The sequence below is a fragment of the Ictalurus furcatus genome, chromosome 22 (assembly GCF_023375685.1).
Source record: "Ictalurus furcatus strain D&B chromosome 22, Billie_1.0, whole genome shotgun sequence".
Classification (NCBI taxonomy): domain Eukaryota; kingdom Metazoa; phylum Chordata; class Actinopteri; order Siluriformes; family Ictaluridae; genus Ictalurus; species Ictalurus furcatus.
The window spans coordinates 7,699,376-7,722,478 of record NC_071276.1 but is presented as its reverse complement, the minus strand read 5'-3'; the positions used below and the strand labels follow the sequence as shown (position 1 = coordinate 7,722,478).

Below are 23,103 nucleotides of genomic sequence, written 5' to 3'. Positions count from 1 at the left end.
CTATACAGTTGGCTGTTTTGAGGAGGAAAATATACATCACTCATCACAGTTAGCTGGCTAGTTTGTTGCTAACAAAAGACCAACACGGAGGTGTCTGTGTTTCTTCCCCACTTTGAAGCCTGAAAGCATGGAGGGTCTACAACTTGTGTAATTCTCTCATATTTATTTAATATGTAGGTAAGAGAGCCATTTGAATTTGGTACAGCTATGTCAATCTTATGTCAATCAATCAACCAATCAAAGTACTTGACTGATTTCAGCTTGACACTGTCTATAAACACTACTCATTAACTCATCAAAGTGACAAAGATTTCCAGAAGTGGAGTGGAGTTTGAAAAGGAATGTTTTCAGCTCACAGATCATATCTCTGTCCTTGTGTTTTAGTTCCCTATGTGAATTATAATAAAGCACTTATATATACAGTGGACCATTATAGGCATCATGACACAAACCCACTTTAAGGCAAGCGAACAGGATCGTTTTTTAAAAATCAGCAGATACCACAACCTATCTCAGTCAGCTGATGAGTGATAATCTACTTTTTGTATTGGAACGTTTCCCCAAAGCGCACATTTATTTATGCAAATATAGTTTTATCTAATACAGTGCGTACATTTGCTAGTCTTTTCATCTTGTTAGAATGAAATCGTTCATTAAATTTGACTATAAAGTTTGTTGGGAATAGATTTTTCCTCATCGTTCGAACATAAAGCCAGCAATTCTAAATAGTTTGGGAAATTCCTCTGTAATATCCTCCGAATTAAGTGTAAGAATCAACAGTGAAACTTTCACGAACGCAGAGAGAACCAGTCTTCTGCTTCTGAAAAAATGTTTTCAAACACAAAGCAAAACAAAAAAGTTCTTAAAATACAATGCGGTTTGTTTTTAATGTGTTGCCCGTCTAGTTAGTGTGATTGAGAAGGTTTATAACAGAAATTGACACGTATATAATAATGATATTAAACCGATGTATGGCAGGACACACGGTTTTCAGGGATTTGTAGTACTGTGCAAAAGTCTTAGAAATGCTGTAGAGCAAAGATGCCTTCAAAAATAATGAAATGAAACGTTTCAACGTTTAAAAAAAAAAATAGTATAAAGAGCAGTAAACTGTAATAAATGAAACAAAGTCTATATTTGGTGTGACGACCATTTGCTTTAAAAAAAAAATATATATATATATATATATATATATATATATATATATATATAATAATAAAGTAGTCTCTGGTAGAATTAATGCAGTTTTATAAGGAAATGAGCTGTAAGTTTTATTGAGCATCTTGCAAAACAAGACACGGTTCTTCTGGAGACTTTGACTGTCTTATTGCTTCTTATCTTTGCAGCAAAATCCAGCAGCCTTCATTAAGTGTCTTTTGTCTGAAAAGTGTCTCTTACCACTTACTATGCTGCTTTCTTTACTGACATACAAACATTTTTCTATAACATTTCATTTCGTGCTGGAAAACTAATGTCTGGAAATCTAAAATGTTTTTGTACTGACCCGATAATGTAGAAGTCCATCCATACATTTTCTGTATCCTACACAGGGACACTGGAGCCTATCCCAGAGGACTCGAGGCACAAGGCGGGGGACACCCTGGACAGGATGTCAACCCATCGCAGGGCACAATCACACCCATTAACACACTACGGACAATTTAGAGATGCCAGTCAGCCTCCAAAGCACGTCTTTGGACTGGAGGAGGAAACCGGAGTACCCAGAGGAATCCCCTGAAGCACTGGGAGAACATCTAAACTTCACACATACAGGGCGGAGGCGGGAATTGAACCCCCAACCCTGGAGATGCGAAGAAACTAGCATGTGCTAACGACTAAGCAACCGTGTCATAGAATAAATTTAAAAAAAAACTATAACAAAGTTTGTGCTAAGGTGCCTAAAAGACTATGTGTTATGACGTCAGTGTCAAATGGGCGGAGCTTAAAGCATATGCAATTTTTCAGACAATCTGAAATGACCAAAAATGGTCTTTCTACCTGTGGTGTCTTGCTTTAAGCATTATTACTATAAAGACCTACCTTACAGACCAGTCAGAGTGGTAGAATAGTTAATCCAGGAAGAGGGTTATAATCCTTATCCTCAGGGTTTATTTTCATTTCACAGTGTAAGTTGGTGAATATGTCCAAGCTACTGGGTCAGGATGCTTGTGCCGTACTGGTCATACTGGAATACCTGTCGTCTAAATAACCTGGACAAGATAAGTGACAGTGGAGGAAGTCGTGGACTCTCAGTACATCAGATGGGTAAGTTTGTGGGAAACGCTGAGCAAGTTTAGTGGCTTTGGAAAAATAAATAAATAAATAAAAAACAAAACAAAACAAAACAAAAAAACATTAGACGCTTTTCCGTGCTAGATTAGCATAAACAGCAAGCAAAGCGACTTCAGTTTGTCCCGGCAACGCAAAACAACCTCTCTAATATACGAAAATACAACAAATCCTGCGATAAACACGCTCTCTGCAGCGCCTCTTATTTATAAACAGTGTGACAACGCTCCATTAAAGCGTCTCTGACAACCAGCAGGAAGTAACGCTAACTCCATCCCAAAAATACCTTCTACAAAACCTCTAGTGTACTACATAGTGCGCGTAGGTCAATGCTTTACACCCTAAGTAGTCCGCTTAAATAGGTACTGTGTTGCGGTTTGAAATGAAACCCACTTAAACTTCCGCCTTGTGGAACAATCCAACTCACAAAAAATACAGGGGGAACCTCGTGCCTCGTTCCTTATATATGAGAGGCAAAGACTTTAACTTTTATGTTGAATGTTATTTGAATTTCATTTCACAACCCCTGTTTTAAAAAACAAACCTTATTCATTTTATCTAGAGGAGAATGTGAATGTATTTTTGTAGTGATAAAATGTCGTACCTACCTCTTAATAATACGATAAGGCGGTCCGTATCGCGGGTGTTTTCATATGAGTGAAAACACAGCTTTGGTGTTGTTTTTATGAAACTATTGAGATGTTTGTTGTTGTTTTTTATTTTTATTTTCTAGACGTTGTGATAAATATTGACAACGTCTAGAAATACACTTTTGGGGCATGAGGTGTAGTATATAATGGATATTAGCATTGAATTGCTCAGGAGTTTTGGCGTGGCTTGTGACTGAGACAGATTAGTGTTTTTCAGCGGCACTTCACACAGTGTGTGTTTACACTTTCTCCATTTCCGCTGGGGTTTATTTCCACCCGGAAGAGCAGGTAAATACAGTGACAGCACACAGAACTTCATCTCTTCTCTTTTTCACAAGTTACCTGCAGGTCCATTTAGTTGGTTTCACTTTCATCTGTAGGCTGCTTTCTGTTCCTCGAAAGTGAAACTTATTTATCAGTGTTTTTGTTTGTTTGTTTGTTTGTCAGTTTCAGTTTGAAGTCTCTGTGGGTCAGGATGCTGGAAAATCAGTATGTGTTTCAGATGTCAGGACTGAAGGATCTCCAGCAGAAAGCAGAGCTGCTTTGGGCCATCAGGAAGCTCCAGGGTCACTACATCGGAGGATCTGTAGGTGTTTACAGAACCACAGAAAAGTAGCATAGGAATGAGACACACACACACACACACACACACACACACACAAGCTTAAAGGTGCAATAGTTGATTAAAAAAAAAAAACCTTACTTGTACAGATAACCTGGAAAATACGTAGAACGTGCAAAACATCAACAACAAGGGGTAAAGCTGTGGGTTTGGCAAAAGGTTATTAAATAGCTGAGAAAACCCGTTTAGAGAACTGGGGCCGGTACCACGAAGCTGTTTGAAGAAACTCAGGGTTACGGGATTAGTTTCGAGTTGACCAAACCAAACCGATCCAATCAGGCTTTATTGGCACCATGACGCTGGTTATCAACATACTCCGTCCACTCAGGCTTTGATCCGTAAGCTACGATTCGTCCACGAGCGCGTGCACATAAACGCACCTAACGGCCAATAGCAGGTGTGCACACTTCCTGTTGAAAAGCAGGAAATGATTTTGTGGAAATATGAGGAATTTAAACCTACACTAACTGTAAAAAGTGACACCGCTGCGCCCGCTAAAGCTCGGGAACGTTGCAGATTGTGTAAATGCGTTTGAAAAGTTGACTTTTATAGGCTCACGATGAGAATAAACGGATTGAAAACGTATAACCCCAGCATCTTTCATTTAATGTGAAAGTAAATTGTTCTAATGAAATGTTTCTCTGCGACGTGCTCTTCTTACAGTCCACGCTTGGGAGTTGAATTAGTCGCGGCACTTTGCTCACAGCTGATTGGTCCGAGTTGGGTTCGAGTTCTCGTACCCAGAACACCACCTGCCCCGGAGCAGGTGGTTACTATGGCGATGAACACCGAGCCACTTTCAGGGTTCCGAAAACCCAGGGGGTTGGCACAAACTAGACTGAAACTTACCTGGCTAGCCACCTAAACCGGCTTCATGGTACTGACCCCTGATTTCCGGTCTGGAATGCTTGGTCGTGTTTGGATACGTCTCCTGTCAGTCATTTCATAGACATTCCATGGGCCACATAAGATCCTGTAGGTGGAGCTTCGTAAACATGGGCGGGAATCATTCAAATGTAAAAACCCACTGAGCCACTTAATCTTGTGGGGGGGGGGGGAATAAATAAATACTAATCGTACCTAATGTGCCTTTAATGCTTTCGTTTAAATTTAGAGGGAAAACAAAAACTATTACTGCATCCCATTTTGCCCACTTGTACTATGTACTAAAAGTACGTGTACTCATTTTTTTTTTGAAGACAAAGTACATACTTTTGAGTGTGTATTAAGAGTATGCAGGTACTGGGACATACTAACTCGTCATGTAAAGGAAGAGAACGTTGTTGCCTAGTTACACACACTGTCACTGTAAATAAACTCCTCGTTGCATTTCAGCTTTTCTTCCTTATACAATTTATACTATAGAATTAAATTTACCATTCACTCAATGTATTTGTTTTTCTCCATATTTCATTCACACCTCTCTAAAATGCACCGTGTTTGCAGGTTAAATTCGGCGAAGCGACACGTCACAAAGCTCCTCCTCCTCCCTCGCACAAGGAGTTGTGGGAAACATTAGCTGAAAAACCTGTCCACGAATCCACGCTTCGAAAATCTACCAGAAATAGTAGACCATCCGGGTAACTCTGGGATTCTCGTTTCATCATACTACGATTAGGGACACGCTCATTTTCATCTCGGGTACCGTTTAGGACGAGACTAGGCGAATTGGGACGCAGCAAATGTCATGTATAATCCAAATCTTTATAGAAGACTTTGCAGCATGGCACGTCTATAGGGAATTATTTGCTGCGTATCATATCGCTCACTACGGGGATCTCGATTCGATAAACACGGTCAACAGGCTGCGTAATAAAGTAGACAACTCCATCATAAATTACGGCATACATCGTGTATAGTGAGGGGACTGTGCGTGTCAGTTGTGCGGTTTCATAATTCTTCATTGTGTTGCAGGTTTATACAGAGGCAATGACGCATCTCATCATCGCTAAGCCATCAGCGAGCGAGAAGTTCCTTGCAGCATGTGCCGCAGGTTAGTGACGACGACTGTGGCGATTATAAGTGCGTGACGACGTGAGAGACTGTAAATAAGTCCTAATATTAAAGGAGTACTCAAATCTCTCATTCCTGCCAATATGCTGTAACTGCACTTACCATGAACAAGAACTTTTTTTACTACACATATCCCTGTACTGAGAAAAGAACTGAAACTTGTTTCCTCAAAATATGCTTAAGTCTAAGTGCAGTTGTTTTTATTCTGCCAATCAACATTTGTGCAAAAAATATTATCTGGGCAAACCTATTTGCTGCTTAAGCTCTAAATCTACATCCTGTGTGTTCAGAAATGGGACAGCTTGGTTAGAGGAAAGAGTTTGTGGTTATGTGTTCTCAGCAGTTTTTGCTTGATTCCACATGGGTACCGCAAAACATGGGAAGAAATAACTGGAAATACTTTTTCTTGTATTCCAGTGATGCTGGAAAGTAAAGGTACGTTCACACGCACAGCGATTTTATCACTGCAAGTCGCCAGTCGCTGTACTGTGAAGTCGCCAGTAGGCGTTCCTACTGCTGGTTGCCATAGTAATAGTTTTTATAAGTGGGTGGCGCAACTAGCGTTTCACTTTTGACAACAAAACGGATTTCTTGCCGCCAGAATGAAGCATTCTGGAGGGAGAGGGTTTGTATTTAAAATTCACCAGTGTATACGGTATGCATCATATCCTACGAGATGAATGAGGAGCAGCGTGAGCTCTTTGCCACCGCGGCCATCGGCGAAAGCACGAGCGCCGGACTGTCTGGGTCCACGGGACAATTCGGACACGCAGGCAGCATGGCGGATCATGGATCACGCGCGCTCTACTGTCTTCACTCCCATCGGTAGTCCAAATTTGCATAAAGTTAAACTTTTCTCAACTTTGTCGCATCGCCGCACACGCCCATGTCTAGTCGCCGTCGCTCGTGTTTGCCGGAAGTCGCCAGCTCTCATTGAAAACGAATGGTCTCCGGTCGGTTTGGCGCTGCGAGTCGCTGTATGTGTGAACGGAGCTTAAGGACTAAAATACAACCGTGTGTGCTGTTATAAGAAAATAATCAAAGACTGGGTGGTATTTTCCTATAAAGTTTTATTTCTTACATTCCAACTAAAACACAGCCCGAAGTGTGTTTTACACAGCAATTTACAAACACTAACGATTTTTTATTTGTTACCGAACACCTCATACCTTTTTAAATGTTTCTAGTTAACGTTTATAGTCTAAACTTTTCCGTTTGAATTTCAGTTCGGTTTTATTTGTATAGCGCTTTTAAGCGATGGAGATTGTCCCAAAGCAGCTTTACAGAACTGTATGAATTCAGGATGTAGATTTTAAATGTATGAATTTGTCCCTAATGAGCGAGCCAGAGGTGACGGTGGTGAGGAAAAACTCCCTGAGACGATCTGGGGAAGAAACCTTAAGAGGAACCAGACTCAAAAGAGAACCCGTCCACATCTGAGTGACACCGGATAGTGCGACGATAAATAAATAAATCCCTGCTTTAAAATGCACCTATTATGGTTTTGAAACGTGCCTAATTTTGTTTTAAAGGTCTCATACAATATATTTACATGCATCCAAGGTCGAAAAACACTTTAACGTGCTCATAATTGAAATTGCAGCATTCCCTTTTTTCCCCCCAGTGTCACAAACGACTCGTTCTAAATGATTCATTCTAAACTCCTCCTTTCAGAGAGCATACTCTGTTCTGATTGGTCAGATGTGCCAGTCTGTTGTGATTGGTCTACCGCTGTCAGCGTGTGTCGAAAAGGAAACGCCCACTACCATAACGAGTTTCAGCTCCGTCTGTCAGCGAGCAGACGATGAAGACCAGAGGCGGGGCTTTTTGTTACAAACCTATGTAGGTTAGTACAGGAAGTAAAGTCTGGAGTCACTAACGACTCGTTTCAGCTGTTCAGAATCGATTCCTTCTTTCAGGAGTCAATAACTCTGTTCGTCGTGCGCTTTGATTTTTTTAAACCTTGCAGATGTTTTTACATTCACAAACAGCTCTATAACACACTACATGAAAGGTAATATCTGAAAAACTATAATAAGTGTGCTTTAAGTGAGTACTACATGGTCAAAAAGTGCATAATGTTATACACTGTTTAAACAGCTTTTCCCTCACCAGCCTCCTTTTGTACCCAAATTCCTGAGAAATCACAACGCCTTCTGTCCTGAAGACTTTCCAGCCCTTTGGAGCCCTGCCTTTGAAAGCTGACACTGGAGACTCCTTCCAGTGGGCTACATAAACATTTCCACACAGAAACCATCACCAGCTCACCAATTATTTTATTTATTTATTTACTTATTTTAATCCGTTCATGTGAAGTGGCCATTATACACGTCCTTGTGTGAGCTCTTGCTGTAGAAACTCGAGCGAGTGCTTTAATATAAACCTGTGTAACTGTTAAACAGTCACCTATTTTAAACACTTCCTGACATAATGCAGTCCAAAGGTATGGAGGAAACAGGTTTTTAGTTCTTTTCTCAGTGTTATGAAACATCTTGTTATTCTTGCCCATGGGGATGGATAGGTTTGAAATTCCTTTAATGCTTCTTCTCCACAGTAATTCACTAACCTGTTCATGCTGTACGTTTTAGGGAAGTGGATAGTAACGCCCCAGTTTGTTCTGGACAGCGTGAAACACAAGGCATGGCTAGCTGAAGCCTCATACGAGTTAAACCTCACAGCTAATGCTCAGGCCTCTGTGATTGCAAACCCTCTACAGAAATGGAGGAAGAAAGTTGCCCAAGGCATCACGTCTGGAGCTTTTCAGGTCAGGAGTGTAGTGTTGCATAATTTACCAACCGGATGAGAAGCAATCTAAGTACAACTGTTTCATGGGTCTTAAAATGTCATGTCTTTTTTTTTTCCCCCCCTTAATAGAGTTGGGTTGTTTATCTTGAGATTGAAGATCATGTTAAGAGAGCCAGGTTTGAAAGGTGAGGACCTGAAAGAACTATAATTAAAAATATCTGTCTGGAAATGTGTTTGTTCAATATGAAAATGGCATCAAAATGATTTTAGCTGCTACGTATATATACAATCTGGAGTCTCTCTCTGTCTTTGTCTCTCTCTCTGTCTCTCTCTCTCTCTCTCTCTCTCTCTCTCTCTCTCTCTCTCTCTCTCTGTCTGTCTGTCTGACTGACTGTCTCTCTGTCTGTCTGTCTGACTGACTGTCTCTCTCTCTCTCTGTCTGTCTGTCTGACTGACTGTCTCTCTCTTTGTCTCTCTCTCTCTCTCTGTCTGTCTGACTGACTGTCTCTCTCTGTCTCTCTCTCTCTCTCTGTCTGTCTGACTGACTGTCTCTCTCTGTCTCTCTCTCTCTCTTTGTCTGTCTGTCTGTCTGACTGACTCTGTCTCTCTCTCTGTCTGACTGACTGTCTCTCTCTGTCTGTCTGTCTGTCTGTCTCTCTGTCTGTCTGTCTAACTGACTGTCTCTCTCTATCTGTGTCTCTCTCTATCTGTCTCTCTCTCTCGCTGTCTCTCTGTCGCGCTCTCTCTCTCTCACTCTCTCTCTCTCTCTCTCTCGCTGTCTCTCTCTGTCCCTCTCTCCATTTCTCTGTCTCTCTCCGTCTCTCTCGCTGTCTCTCTCTCTCTCTGCAGAATACTGAAAGCAGGCAAGGCTGTGCTCTGCACTGATAAATCAGCCACACAAACTATTACACATGTGTTAACCATTGAAGGATCCAAACCCTCTCAGAAACTCGCTGCACCTTATTTCAGCATCACCTACATTGCTGAACATCTCTTTGGGGTAAATTATACTCCTCATATCAGTTACTATATTAATCAGTCCATACAGAGTTTTTTATTTATTTATTTTTTTTGTGATTTTTGCAGGCAAAAAAATTTGCCATGCAACTTGCAAAGTTTTTTGTGCTTTTTGAATTGGCGAAATCGCAATCGGACGAAATTGTTTTGCTCGGCCTTTCGTAGCGATTTTTGTTGGTAAACCAGAGCTTTTAGTCGTGCTCATGTTCGACGCACGTGACTTGAAGAGGGCTTTGGCAGAGTGCGCGTTGTGACGACGTCACATGACGCATCTTGGCCAAGATCTGAAATCCTGTGGGGACCGGTTACAGTAATACCACAGCACTGTGCAGTTCTCAATTCTGATTGGTCAGAAGATGTTCTGAAGCATATTTACCTCGTACCTCCGGGGCTGGGGGTTCGAATGCCACCTCCAAATTCCTGTGTGTGCGGATGCATGTCCTCCCCATGCTTCAGGGGTTTCCTTCACCAGTGCAACGACATGCGTTGTAGGCTGATTGTCATTTCCAAATAATCCGTAGTGTGTGTGTGTGTTTGTGTGTTTGCACCCCATCCAGGGTGTCCTCGCCTTGCTCCTCCATGACCTTGTATAGTATAACCGGTACAGAAAATGGATGGATGGTCGTAATTGTTTGGCTACTTCCTGTAGAGTATAGGGAAATAATCAACAATGGGACGGTGTGAAGTAGATTGAAGAAAATGTTGGTAAATTGCTGTGGTGTAAGAGGAATAAAACACTGCACATCGCGTGATGTTTTATACCTCACGTAAATTGCTGCCGTCAATACATAAAGCCGTGTAGATGTATTTGAATGATATGACTAGGTAGTTTGTTCATTCATAAATGTAATATCAATCGGTTGGCGCAGTGTTGCATCAGCCCCATATGTGAAGACCCGATCGTAAGCTCCACGTTCTTGTTCCGTTACAGCCGTCGTGCTCGGATTTGAACTGCTCCATTAATTTGAACAAACCGAGCCAGCAGGCGAGCTGTGTTCGACCAGAGGTCATGGAGTGCAGTTCTATAACAGTGGAGGATGAAGCAATGGATGTTCCTGACGATTCCTTTCTGTTAAAGCTGGAGGAAACACTTAAAGACTACATCAACAGAATGGAGGTGAGCGCAGATTTTACTGATCCAGCCATCGTTGTAAGTAGTTCAATAATGATTACTTCTAATTACAACTTTTCTCACCGTGACCTTAAAGCACGAGGTAATTATAGTTCTGTTATAAATACATGACCTTACGATCACCTCTCGTTACAGGTGCAGAAAAGAAAGCTGCTGAGAGTGCCAGGGTTTTGTAACTACTACACTCCCGTCTTTCCAACACAGGTGAATAAATTTCACAGCATCATATTAATACGTCCAACATCTGCCAGTCTCGCTTCGAGGCAAAATGAACATTCGGCTCATCCACCGACTCAGGTCATTCAATTTCCTTTGTGTCACTTCTAGCGCTATTAGTCACTTCCTTTTTGTGACGGATACATTATATCCAAGTCACCTGATTTTAAACAAGGTGCTTTTATTGGTAGCTTTGTGATTGGCATGTCCATTAAAGAAACACCGGTGTCCGTATTCTCTGCTTCCTGGTCACTGTGGGCTTTACTGCACTGCTTTAACCTGTGTGACTGACACCGCCGTGCTGACCCTGCTGTTCTCCGTCCCCTCTCATTTCCTGCCTGTCTCTTCTCTCTCTCTGTTGTTCTGTGCAGGTCGCCGTGGTGGATTTCAGTAATGTTCAGAGCCTGGTGGAGTGCAGCCTCTTTCCCCAGGCCCTGGAAGAGGTGCAGGGTCGTCTGCACCCCGGCGTGCTTCCTCCAGTCTCGGTGCTCCACGTGTGCATGCAGCATGCACTCCATGTATGTACACACACCAACTCCACACCCAGGATATAATACAGAGTGAATGGAAGTCTCTCAGTAAACAAATGCGTTCGATGGCAACGGGAATCTGGAAGCGATTTGTGATTTGAATTCATTTCGAGTCAGGGTGCAACCGTGTGGTCTGTAGAATAAAAATCCCGATGCCGCGTAAGACATTTAAGGTTTTTGACCTGTCACCTGCATAATATTTACATAGGCAAAAAGTCCACATTCAAATGTTTAAGGTCCCATGTCAGTTAGCACAAGTCTGTGTAAGTGCTTGAAAAAGAACAAGGACTCAAGATGAATTCATTTGTGTATACTATATTTTCCAAATATTTTTTTGTATACAGTACTGTGCAGAAGTCTTGTTCTATAGCAAATGATATAGAGCAGAGATGATTGATAATGAAATGTTCCTAAATTTTTTTTAAAAAATGTACTAAAATAGCACTACACAGTAATAAATGAAACAAAGTCGATATTTACATTTATGGCATTTGGCAGGCGGCCTTATCCAGAGCGATTTACATTCATCTCATTTATATAACTGAGCAGTTGCAGGTTAAGTCCTTGCTCAAGGGCCCAGAAGTGGCAGCTTGGTTGTATTTGAACTCATGATCTTCTGATCAGTAGTCCAATGATTTAACCACTGATGTAGCACTGCCCTATTGGTTTGATGACCCTTTTGATTAAAAAAAAACAAAACAAAACAATTTGTAGTGTCCAGTACAATTAGTGCAGTTTTATAAGGAAATGAGCTGCAAGTTTTATTGAGCATCTTGCAGAACCCGACACGGTTCTTCTGGAGACTTTGACTGTCGCACTCGCTTCTTATTTTTGCCGCAAAATCCAGCAGCTTTCATTGCGTCCTTGTCTGAAAAGTGTCTCTTACCACTTAATCTGCTGCTTTCTTTACTGACATACAAACATTTTTCTGTAACATTCAATTTTGTGCTGGAAATCTAATGCTTGGAAAACTAAAATGTTTTTGTACTGACCCGATAATCTTGGAGTCATACCATAAAAATCTATAACAAAGTTTCTACTAAAAAAAAGAAAGAAAAGAAAATAGGGTGCGTAAGACTTTTGCTCAGTACTGTGTGAATATCTATATACTGTGTATAACAAAGGGATGCTACAAGTATGTAAATAGTTGACCATTTCCAACACGTGGCTTTGTTCAGACTTGGTGTATTAACATCTGTTTCGAGTGATCTGAAGTATTTTCATGCAACAACGTGTCTTCAAAATGTCTTCACCGTATCTGCGGTCACGTTCGGTCAGTAGCAGGATTGGCAATCCTCTGAAAGCAACCCGATGCTGCAGAAGCAGAACCCTAGGCAATACCAGACAAAATCTCAAACAGCCTTATAAAAGCATTACTCATACTGTCTTTGGCCGTACATCATTCCGTGCAGGATTGGCTCATCTAATCACTGTTGCTTTCATCAATCAGACGTACAACATGGAGGGAAGTAAAATTTCACTGCATAACAAGAGATGTCAGAGTTTCCTCACAAACACAGCAGTAATGAAACGGTCTACATTGTGCAAGGCTACAAAGTCAAATATTTTTGCATATCAGATATCTAATAACAGTGTGCGTTGTAGTTCGCCTGTACATTTTGAGTTTCTAGAACATGGTTATTAAACGGGAGTGCTAAGCTCATGTCTGGAGATTTGTTTGCGTTTTTTTGACGATTAAGTGCGTTGACAATTGACACATTGCTGTGAATGAACATACATCCCAGACCACCTCCCAGTGTGTTTGTGTGATTGGATTGGACTCTGGTAATACCCGTATTTAGCACTATCCACTTGTAATCCAATCTTTCAGGACAGATGTTAATACCAGATCTGAATGGGTCCTTACTGAAGTCTGTGCTGAATTTTAAATGGCGTTCTATTAGTGAACTACATACGTGCTACAACATAATTACATTCTGCTCTACTTCCCATGTAGTGAGCGTATATAGTGAATAAGAAGCTTTTCAATGACAATTATACCTGGCCGACCTTTTCAGTGTGTTTTGTTCAGGACACCGGGTTTCTTTCTCTTTCCGGACGTTCCATATTGTTGTATTGGCTGTGCCCGATGTTTGTGCAATGCCTCTGATTGATTTTTCCCTCTTTTCTCAGCTTGAAAATGGTTTGCTTTTCTCCCATAGACAGCTCTCTGACCTTCATGTTGGCTTACCCTTTTTAACAACAAATGCAGGCTTTACAGGTGAAACCGTTGCTTATAGTTTAAACACACGATCTAACAAGAAACACCTGTCAGTCACATGCTCCAATATTTTTCGCTTGTGTTCGGTTATTCCAAACCCAACCGATTAGGAATATAGTCAGTTTCTCCTGGCTAACTTTACTATCGTTCAGGCTTATCTCGTATGCGGTATTTTCCTCTAGAACTCTCCATGCGTGTAAAGTATTCATAGTGTTCAGTTCAAGATCCTGTAAAAGCGCGGGTACTCTTAAAACAGTGTATGTCTGAACACGTTTTCCCGCAGGGTGAAGCAGAGCCGTACTTCTTCAGCATGTTCAGCATTGTTCTGAACGACATACTGTGTAATAACCCCACATGGAGCTTTCCTGCAAGTGTCAAGTACTTCTCGCAGATCCTGCAGTGTCCAGAGTGTAAGAAGGGTGTGTGGCCGTTCCTGCAGACGTCTGTGAGGTACCGAATGAAACAAAATCTCACCGACATGTCATCATTACCATCAGAGTGTGTTTTGGTTAACAACAGCACTGCATATTTAATTCTATTTGAATTGTTATTGACTCTGGTGCATTGAAAACGAGCGCTCAGTTTATGAGATTCAACCGTCTTTAATTTAATTGCATAATCTGACGGCATAATTAGTTATTTCTTTATTTTATGTTTGTTCGTTTGAATCGTGGTGATTTAGTTTATCCCCGTATCATAACAGAAAGGTAACTTAATGGACCTCTAAAGGAGTTTATCATCTTGTTTGGTTCTTCTTGACTTATTTTTTAAGGTTCTGCTTGGGGAGCACACTGACCTGTCACATACTGCCTAGCCCCGCCTCAACAGAGCTTCTCCGTTTCCATGGCAACCTGCAGGCGTTCATTCTCAGGCTGTTTCAGCTGGAGCTACACGCCACGGCTTCAGCGTAAGCGGCTAAAACATTTCAGGATGTGGAATCAGTCAGCTTAACATTTATAAATGCGATAAATTAGTTGTGTAAATAAAATAAAAAATATCTGAGGAGCATTCTGTTGCCTGTGAGGTAGAAATAAGTTAAAAACATGGACACGCATTCCACTTCCCTCACTTCCTTTTGTTTGTAAAAGCGAAAATGAAAAAGGAGCAATGGAAAAAAAAATTAAATAATTCCACCCTTGTACAAAAAAAATCTACGATGAAAAGCGTGATTAAAATGAGACGAGGATCAATAAGAAACACATTTCCCCTCAGCTCTGTGCACTCCCTTTGCAAATGTGTTTAAACAATTAACATAAAAATTAGCATTGATGCAAGGCAAAGTTTGAACACATGCATGGCACTGGATGAAAAGTTTGAAGCTACTGTAACTATTGGAGATTTCACCACTTCTATGTTACTCAATGTAGCTCCTTACACCAACGTAAATGGCCAGTAACGTCACTAGGGTTTTACGCACACTCCTAGCTAGACCTTCAAATATGTATCCTTTGCTAAACTTTGGGAAGCTAGGCTAGCTTTAAAGCTTTGTGACTTCAGAAACAATCTTTCTAAAATGATTAGCAAACTTTCTCAACTGCATAAAATATTTAATTTTTTTGTAGTGTCTTGTTGTGGTGACTTGGTGCCCGGTAGTTAGAATTAGCATTCCTCAAGTCAAACCGTGCATCTCAATTAGCTCCCTAGTCCAGTAACCAGGGCACTGATCAGGGAGTCGGCCATTTTAAAGGGCTGTCTCAATCACAATATCCTTCCAGTTCCTTGCACTGGAACTTTCGCTTCCTAAAAAAAATCCCAAAATGCACCAAAAAAACCACTCACTATGTTCCCTTACTGGAAATGTCATATTTTCTGAAGCCCCTCAGCTCAAAAAAAAAAAAAGAGAAGAAAAATGGCGGACGAACTCTCAGGCAACTTCGTCTACAAATAAGTAGCTTGTTATCGTTGTTGTAGCTTTCAAATGATTACTTACGTTTGCGATTTTTATCTTTAGTTGGCGTTCTGTATACGGGTTTTTTGAGGACTTTTAAGCGTTTAATGTTATTTAAATCCCCTAGCTTGCCGTCGTTCCTGCTTGAAGTAACATGACAGAAACGCGTGTGATTAAGCTAACAAATTTATATGACATATATAACGTCAGAAAGATATCGGTCCTGCAAGTTGTTGATAAACGCCAGTGGTGACGTTTTACAACGCGAGTACGTAGTCCTGCCGCTGGAAATTGAGTCATCAGTGTCCCAGTGTGTAGTGAGCCAAGGTCTTTACCAGTGCCTGAGCTCATGTACACCATATACTGATTCACCACCTAGGGAACTGATTGAGACGCACCCAAAGAAACAGAAAGTCTTTGGGAAATCAAGAACTGCCTTTGTAAAGTGTAATGTTGTTACATTTAAATGGGAATTAAAACATGCGAAATTAATACATTTGCTTAGAACAAACTTATTGGGAATAATTTTGGTAATAGACTAGTGTAGTTCAGTTTAAATTGATTAAAATCACTAAAAGTTTTACATCAGATAAACCCTAATGCCAGCAATAACCAAATGACTAAAATATGACTAATAAAATGATTTATTATTGACATAATATTTCTATTCTACTACAGATGCCTCATGAGTTGACTTTGTAAAGCTGCAGCACTGAGCAGATATGTTTCAGCTGTGGGCGGAGCTAATTTCTGCACTAGAAAAATGTAAACAGATGTCCATGAAGAAACCAGTGACATCTGCTTAGAAATATTTCAGCTCAGTTTGTCTGTGGTGTATGCCGAGATGATGGCGTCGTAATACAGCCCCGATTCCAAAAAAGTTGGGACGTTGTGTAAGATGTAAATAAAAACCGACTGCAATGATTTGCAAATCTCATAAACCCATATGTTATTCACAATAGAACATAGAAAACACCTCAAATGTTTAAACTGAGAAAATGTAACATTTTAAGGAAAAAAAATAAGGTTATTTTGAATTTGATGGCTGCAACACTTCTCAAAAAAGTTGGGACGGGGGCAACAAAAGGATGGAAAAGTAAGTGTTAGTAAAAAGAAACAGCTGGAGGAACATTTTGCAACTAATTGAGGGTGCAGGTCCTAACTGAGGTCCTCAGTTTAAACATTTGATATGTTTTCTATATTCTATTGTGAATAACATATGGGTTTATGAGCTTTGCAAATCATTGCATTCTGTTTTTATTTACATTTTACACAGCGTCCCAACTTTTTTGGAATTGAGGTCGTATATCCAGAAACACATTTAAACATTACACGCTGCGCTTCTAACAAAACGTGTTTGTCATAACAATGTGTGTGAAACATGTTTTCCAAAAAAAAAAAAAAAAAAAGGTAGATAGTTGAATCATATAAACATAGATGTTGTAGAGAATACTAAACAGTGGTGTCACGGAGGTTCTGAGTCGGTGTTGTGCTGTGTGGAGTAGGCGGGCGGCTGGCTCGCGGGGCTCCGTGCTCTACAGCATGTTCTGGGACGTGTGGGAGAAGACGACGCTGAGGTCCAGAGCCCTACAGCAGCTGGCTGAATTGCTGGTAGAAACCACACTCTGGGCACTACACTCCTCTCAGGTATTAAATCATGCTTATTACTTCCTACGTCTCTCTCACGATTGCTGTTAACGACGGTGGTTTGTGAACACATCAGTAGCTCTTCTGGTGTTTTTGTGTCCTTGCACACACTGTCAGAATCTGAATGTAGACCCATGTTATTTTCGAGTTAGTGTTGACTGGTTGGTGAGCGTACTGTGTGTCGCTGTGTTAGGAGTGGAGGCTGCGAGTGTTGGGCACGCTGCAGGAGATTCTGGCTGTAGTGGTGGAGTACTGGGCTCAGGAGCACGCTCAGCTCAACAGACTGATGGTGGAGAAAGGCTTTCAGGACTTTGCAGAGTACATGGCTATTCTGTGCCAAGGTAACAAGCATTATTTCGACTGCAGTGCCAGGACAGCATTAAGAGCATTTTAGTACTGGCTGTACTCGGTGTGTTCAGATAATGATAATATTGAGTCTTTATCGAGCACATATACATATGCACAGTGAAATTCTTTTCTTCGCATACCCCAGCATGTCAGGATGATGGGGTCAGAGCGCAGGGTCAGCCATGATACAGCGCCCCTGGAGCAGAGAAGGTTAAGCGCCTTTCTCAAGGGCCCAACAGTGGCAGTTGGTAGTGCTGGGGCTTGAACCCGCGACCTTCTGATCAGTAACCCAGAGCCTTAACCGCCAAATACACCGTTAAAAACAACTAGTAGTGTTCAAATCAAACCTGTGTTGTTAGAAAATACACTAAAATACAGTATGTGGTCCATTTGAGATATGTCTTTTGTCCATGTCTTTTGCAATAAAAATAAATAAAATAAAATGTAATTAAACTCCTGTGAAGATCAACACTGTGCCGTAGCATCCGATAGAGCTAGACTCCATGCCAGCTTCTTTCAGAATTAACATGACAAATGGTGAAATTCACTACATGAGCAAAAGGGTGTGTTACAATGGGGGAAAAAACGTTGTTTTTCTATAACCGCACATCCTGAAGTGTTCTATTCTGCTTATACCACAGCAATTTGCCAAAGCTAACATTTTTTTTATTGATCTAATAAAGAACCACTTTTTCATACTTTTTTTTTTTTTTTTCCCCATATATAGTTACATTTAATGTTGTGGAACCTTCATGAAACAAGCTACTTCCTGTTATAACAGCTATATACAATCGTTCCCTCAACAGCTTCTCTGTTTACTCTCTCTGGGTGTTTGAAAAGGACATTTACATTTATTAATTTAGCAGACGCTTTTATCCAAAATTACTTACAAATGAGGAAATACAAGCAAAGCGCTATATCAAGCGGAGAACAATACAAGTAGTGCTACTGTACAAGATTTATAACCGAGTTGTAGAGAAGCAAAGTAGGAACTAAAAGTCCTCTGTCATGAAGATTCTCACACGTTGAAGAGTTCACAGCTTTACTTCTGACTGTTACAAAGCAGTGACAGAGACGCCTTCCAGAAATGTTAAATATACATCGTCTTACGGAATACTTCATCATATCAGCAATATTTGGTCCGCTTATGCAGAGCCTGTATGTAAGTTGTAATATTAGAAATTATAATGTTTTGCAGCAATGACAAAAATACCGTATCACGATACTTGACTACGATACACGATGCGTATCATGATATAAAATTTAGCTTACAAACTGTCTGCAAAACAGTAGTAAAATAAACAAAAAAAACGCTGAACTGAGTTTGACGTTGCTTTTGTTTAATGCCTACAAAGACAGTGAAGATTAAGTTTGAATCCATCCACCGGCATCCATTCAGTACCGTTTAATTTGTAATTATTAAAAACGTTTAACAATAAATAAATAAATAAATGAATAAAAATCGCTGTACCAAGAATATTTGAGAAAAGTGTATCGCGTAATCATTTATCACGACATCGATATTATATCGATATATCGCCCAGCCCTAAAGCAAATTAATATAAACCTGTCATTTGCCATGGAATCTGAACTGCTGTTTTGATCAACTTCTCATCAGTCAGAACGGAGGATGCAACAACGCTCGTAATTTTAATGCGTGTCACTAAAATTAAGGACACTCCTTTAAAAATATATTTGTTTCCACTACATTGATTTTTATTGGTAACTCCTGTCACCTAGCTGTGTTGGGTCCTCCTGCATGTCATTCATTTTCAACTCAATAAAATGTTTTAGAAATGGAGAAAATGTGAGTTAGTCTAAACTCTAAACTGTCCTTCCCGTGAGCAACAGCGGTCTCGTGGATACAGTGTTGTATTTGCCCCCGTACTGATTTCTTCTGTTTTTGTGTATCTCATACTCAATTTTTTTCAGAAATAAAAATAAAGGCAACCCGAGGAAACACAAAATACAGTCTGTAAATGATAGTTATTTATTGAAGTAAAAAAGTTATCCAATACCAACTGGTCCTGTGTGAAAATATTTTTACACCCATAGTTACTAATTCCCCAAATCTATGAAACTGCATTCATAATGATGTTCAGCTGGACTAGACGCAACCAGGCCTGATTACTGCGAACACTGTTCAATCAAATCAACACTTAAATACAACTTTAACAACAGCATGAAGTTAAAAGGTCTTATCCAGGAACACACTCTGCCAAAATTGAAAGAAATTCCAGAAAGGATGAGGAAGAAGGTGATTGAAATACATCAGTCTGGGAAGGGTTACAACGCTATTTCAAAGGCTCTGGGACTCCAAGGAACCACAGTGAGAGCCATTATTAAAACTCACAGTAGTGAACCTTCCCAGAAGTGGCCGACCTTCCAAAATTCCTCCAAGAGCACAGCAGCTACTCATCCAGGAAGTCACAAAAGAGCCAAGGACAACATCAAAGGTACTACACGCCTCTCTTGCATCAGTAAAGGTCACTGTTCATGACTCCACTATCAGACAGACACTGGGTAAGAATGGCATCCATGGAAGAGTGGCGAGGTGAAAACCACTGCTAACCCAGAACAACATTAAGGCTCGTCTGAATTTTGCCAAGACACACCTTGATGACTGTTTGGAAGACAGGGGTCCCGTTACATCTGGCGTAACACACACACAGAATTCCACAAAAAGATCATCATACCTACGGTCAAGCATGGTGGTGGAAGTGTGATGGTGTGGGGATGCTTTGCTGTTTCAGAGCCTGGGCAACTTGCAGTAATTGAGGGAAACATGAATTCTGCTCTCTATCAGAAAATCCTAAAGGAGAATATCCGGTCTTCAATCCGTAAGACTGATCTCCAGTTATCGGACGTGTTTGGTTGCACTTATTGCTGCTAAAGGTGGCAGGTTTTTGCTTCAATAAAATAAATAAATAAATGAAACCTGTACTGTGTGTTTACTCAGGTTGCCTTTGTTTTATGTTGTATTTCATTTGAAGATCTAAAACTGTTTAGTATGAGAGTATGTACACAAAAACAGAATAAATATGTTTTCCCAGCACTGTAATTGATGGTAATAGCTAAGGTTTTTAATATCAACTCATTTGTTAGGATTTTGTACATCAGATGAGGTTTTTTTTTTTTTTCAGTCTTTTTGTTTTTTTTCTTTTTCTTTTTAGAATGTAGTGTTTATTAACAGCTTTCTTTCTCTCCTCTAATCATCTCTCAGACCTTCATCCAGACATTCTGAGGGAGCTGGTTCCTGCCCTCCCATCTCACCGGCTCAGGATGCTCACTGCTGATGCAATCTACAGAAACATCTGCACTAGGAACGGCCTGCTCATCCGGTCAGAGCCGCTCTCCCTCCACAAGATAGTAAGACTATGCTAAGATCTTTAGGTCCTGCTCTGTTATTGCCTTTCAACACGTTTCCCCCTATTGCTTACTCAAAACTTTATATTACATCTACAACCCCAATTCTGAAAAAGTTGGGATAATATGGAAAATGCAAAAAAAAAAAAAAAAAAAGTCATTTGAAAATTCAGTTCACCCTGTACTATATCGAAAACACATTATTTGATGTTTTACTTTGTGAATTTAAGTTATTTTTGAAAATGTACACTCATTTCAAATCTGATGACTGCAACACACTCCAAAAAATTAGGGACCGTCGACTGTTTACCCCTGAGTAACGTCACCTTTTCTTTTAATATCACTTATTAAGTGTTTGGGCGCTGAGTGAAGACACCAGCTGGTTAAGTTTAGCGAGCAGAATTTTCCCCCATTCACCCATTATGCATTTCTTCAGCTGCACAACTGTACAGGGCCTTCGTTGGATTATTTTGTGCTTCATAATGCACCACACAATTGGAGACAGGTCAGGACTGAAGGAGGACATGCTAGCACCCGCACTCTCTGCTTACGCAACCATGCACTTGTAATCCGGGCAGAATGTGGTTTGGCGTTGTTCTGCTCTGGATGGCAGCATATGTTCCTCCAAAATCTGCACATATCTTTCTGCATTAATGATGCACTCACAGATGTGCAAGTTACCCATGCCATGGGCACTGACACGCCTCCATACCATGACAGACGCTGGCTTTTGGACCTGACGCTGATAACAGTATGGATGGTCCTTTTCCTCTTTGGCCCGGAGAACACGACGGCTGTTTTGTCCAAAAACTATTTGAAATGTCGACTTGTCGGACCACAAAACCTGATTCCACCGTGCTACTGTCCATCTCAGATGAAACCAAGCCCAGATGAGACTGATCCGGCAGTGCCTCTGGACAGTGTTGATTCATGGCTTCTGCTTTGCATAGTAAAGTCTTAACCTGCATCTGTGGATGCAGCGGCGAATGTTGTTGACTGACAAAAATTTACCAAAGTATTCCCGAGCCCATATCAGGAGATCCATTACAGACTCGTGATGGTTTTTAAGACAGTGACGTCTGAGAGATCGGATCACACACGTTCAGAAGTGGTTTTCGGCCTCGCCCTTTACGCACCGAGATTTGAGCGGATTCCTTGAATCTTTTAATTATATTGTGCACTGTGGAAGGTGAAATGTCCAAAATCCTACCGATTTGTCTTTGGGGAATGTTGGATTATTCGCTGACTCATCTGTTGGCAGATCGGCGACCCATCCTTGCTCTTGAAGGACTAGGCCTTTTTTGGAGGCTCCTTATATACTATGATTAGCCGATTACCTCACCTGTTTCACATCCCCGTCTTATTTCAACTTGTCACATCACTATTAGTCCTAAATGGCCCCTGTCCCAACATTTTTGGAACGTGTTGCATGCGTCAATTTCAAAATAAACATTTACCTTCAAAAAACTATGCAGTTGATTAGGTAAAACATCAAACACCTTGTCTTTATACATTTTTTTTTTTTGTTTATATATAAGTCAAAGTATATTTACAAATCACTCTTCTTCGTTTTTATTAACATTGTCCATACGGTCTCAACTTTTTCAGAATTGGGGTCGTATATTACAATGTTGCTTATATTACTCGCATCACAAAATGTTTTGTTTCTCATACATCAGCAATTTACACACACTAACAAAGATTATTTCTTACTTTTGTTCTGCTTCTAGTTACATTTAACATTGCGGAATGTCCATGAAATAAATTCCAGTCATCACTTGTGTTAAACATCAACAATTACACACGTTTTTAATCAGTTTAATCAGTAATCAAGTGGCGTGTCTGGCATACCAGTCCCTGTGTAAGCCGTTACCATAGAAACAATCATGTATTAGGTTAAATGCATTAACGTAAGCCTGTGATTTGTAGCCGGCGTTACTGTCAAATTAATCAACACCTTCTGACCAATCGGAATCAAGAATTTAGCAGCAATGTGATATTATCTGTATAATTTGTCCTTTTTTTCAGAGACTGACGTATAATTAGATAAGGCTGAAAAAACACTTAAGCAATCCTTTATACTGTTAAAGCTGAATGTAATTTAGGATACCTCCATATATACAGAGGATGAATGAAGGATATTAAAGTGCAGTGTTTGTGTTTGCAGGTCTTCTCCTACCTGAAGGCCCTGGGGCAGTTGTGTGGGTGCGAACTGAGGAATTCGTCCAAGCACCAGACTGAGAGGACTGTCTTACCCAGCTCAAATAGTCAGGGTGCAAGGTAACACACACACACACACATGCACATATATATATATATATAGGGGCAGATGAAGAGGAACCTCTATAGTTTTATGTATCTACACCGACAGCACACTACTACACACTACTACAACCCCTGGCAAAAAAGATGGAATCAC

At 40.5% G+C, this 23,103-nt stretch overlaps 2 protein-coding genes across 5 annotated transcripts in view; one reads left to right on the top strand and one right to left on the bottom strand.

The window, feature by feature from the left end:
* kiaa0825 (KIAA0825 ortholog) overlaps positions 1–2,177 on the bottom strand; it is a 137,889-nt gene extending 135,712 nt beyond the window's left edge. Inside the window, exon 1 of one of the 4 annotated variants that reach the window (XM_053653983.1) lies at positions 2,041–2,177. The gene's annotated coding sequence lies outside the window, so the exon portion shown is untranslated. The remainder of the gene's footprint in view (positions 1–2,040) is intronic. The other 3 variants (XM_053653985.1, XM_053653984.1, XM_053653987.1) reach the window with 3 other exon arrangements.
* A 637-nt stretch (positions 2,178–2,814) lies between these two features.
* slf1 (SMC5-SMC6 complex localization factor 1) overlaps positions 2,815–23,103 on the top strand; it is a 45,739-nt gene continuing 25,450 nt past the window's right edge. Inside the window, exons 1-15 of the mRNA XM_053653993.1 lie at positions 2,815–3,227; positions 3,387–3,525; positions 5,476–5,554; positions 8,163–8,338; positions 8,449–8,504; positions 9,169–9,319; positions 10,268–10,453; positions 10,604–10,672; positions 11,056–11,202; positions 13,719–13,885; positions 14,208–14,342; positions 16,829–16,970; positions 17,164–17,311; positions 20,542–20,687; positions 22,852–22,964. Of these exons, the coding sequence (XP_053509968.1) occupies positions 3,415–3,525; positions 5,476–5,554; positions 8,163–8,338; positions 8,449–8,504; positions 9,169–9,319; positions 10,268–10,453; positions 10,604–10,672; positions 11,056–11,202; positions 13,719–13,885; positions 14,208–14,342; positions 16,829–16,970; positions 17,164–17,311; positions 20,542–20,687; positions 22,852–22,964 (1,826 nt within the window). The 5' untranslated portion in view covers positions 2,815–3,227; positions 3,387–3,414. The remainder of the gene's footprint in view (positions 3,228–3,386; positions 3,526–5,475; positions 5,555–8,162; positions 8,339–8,448; positions 8,505–9,168; positions 9,320–10,267; positions 10,454–10,603; positions 10,673–11,055; positions 11,203–13,718; positions 13,886–14,207; positions 14,343–16,828; positions 16,971–17,163; positions 17,312–20,541; positions 20,688–22,851; positions 22,965–23,103) is intronic.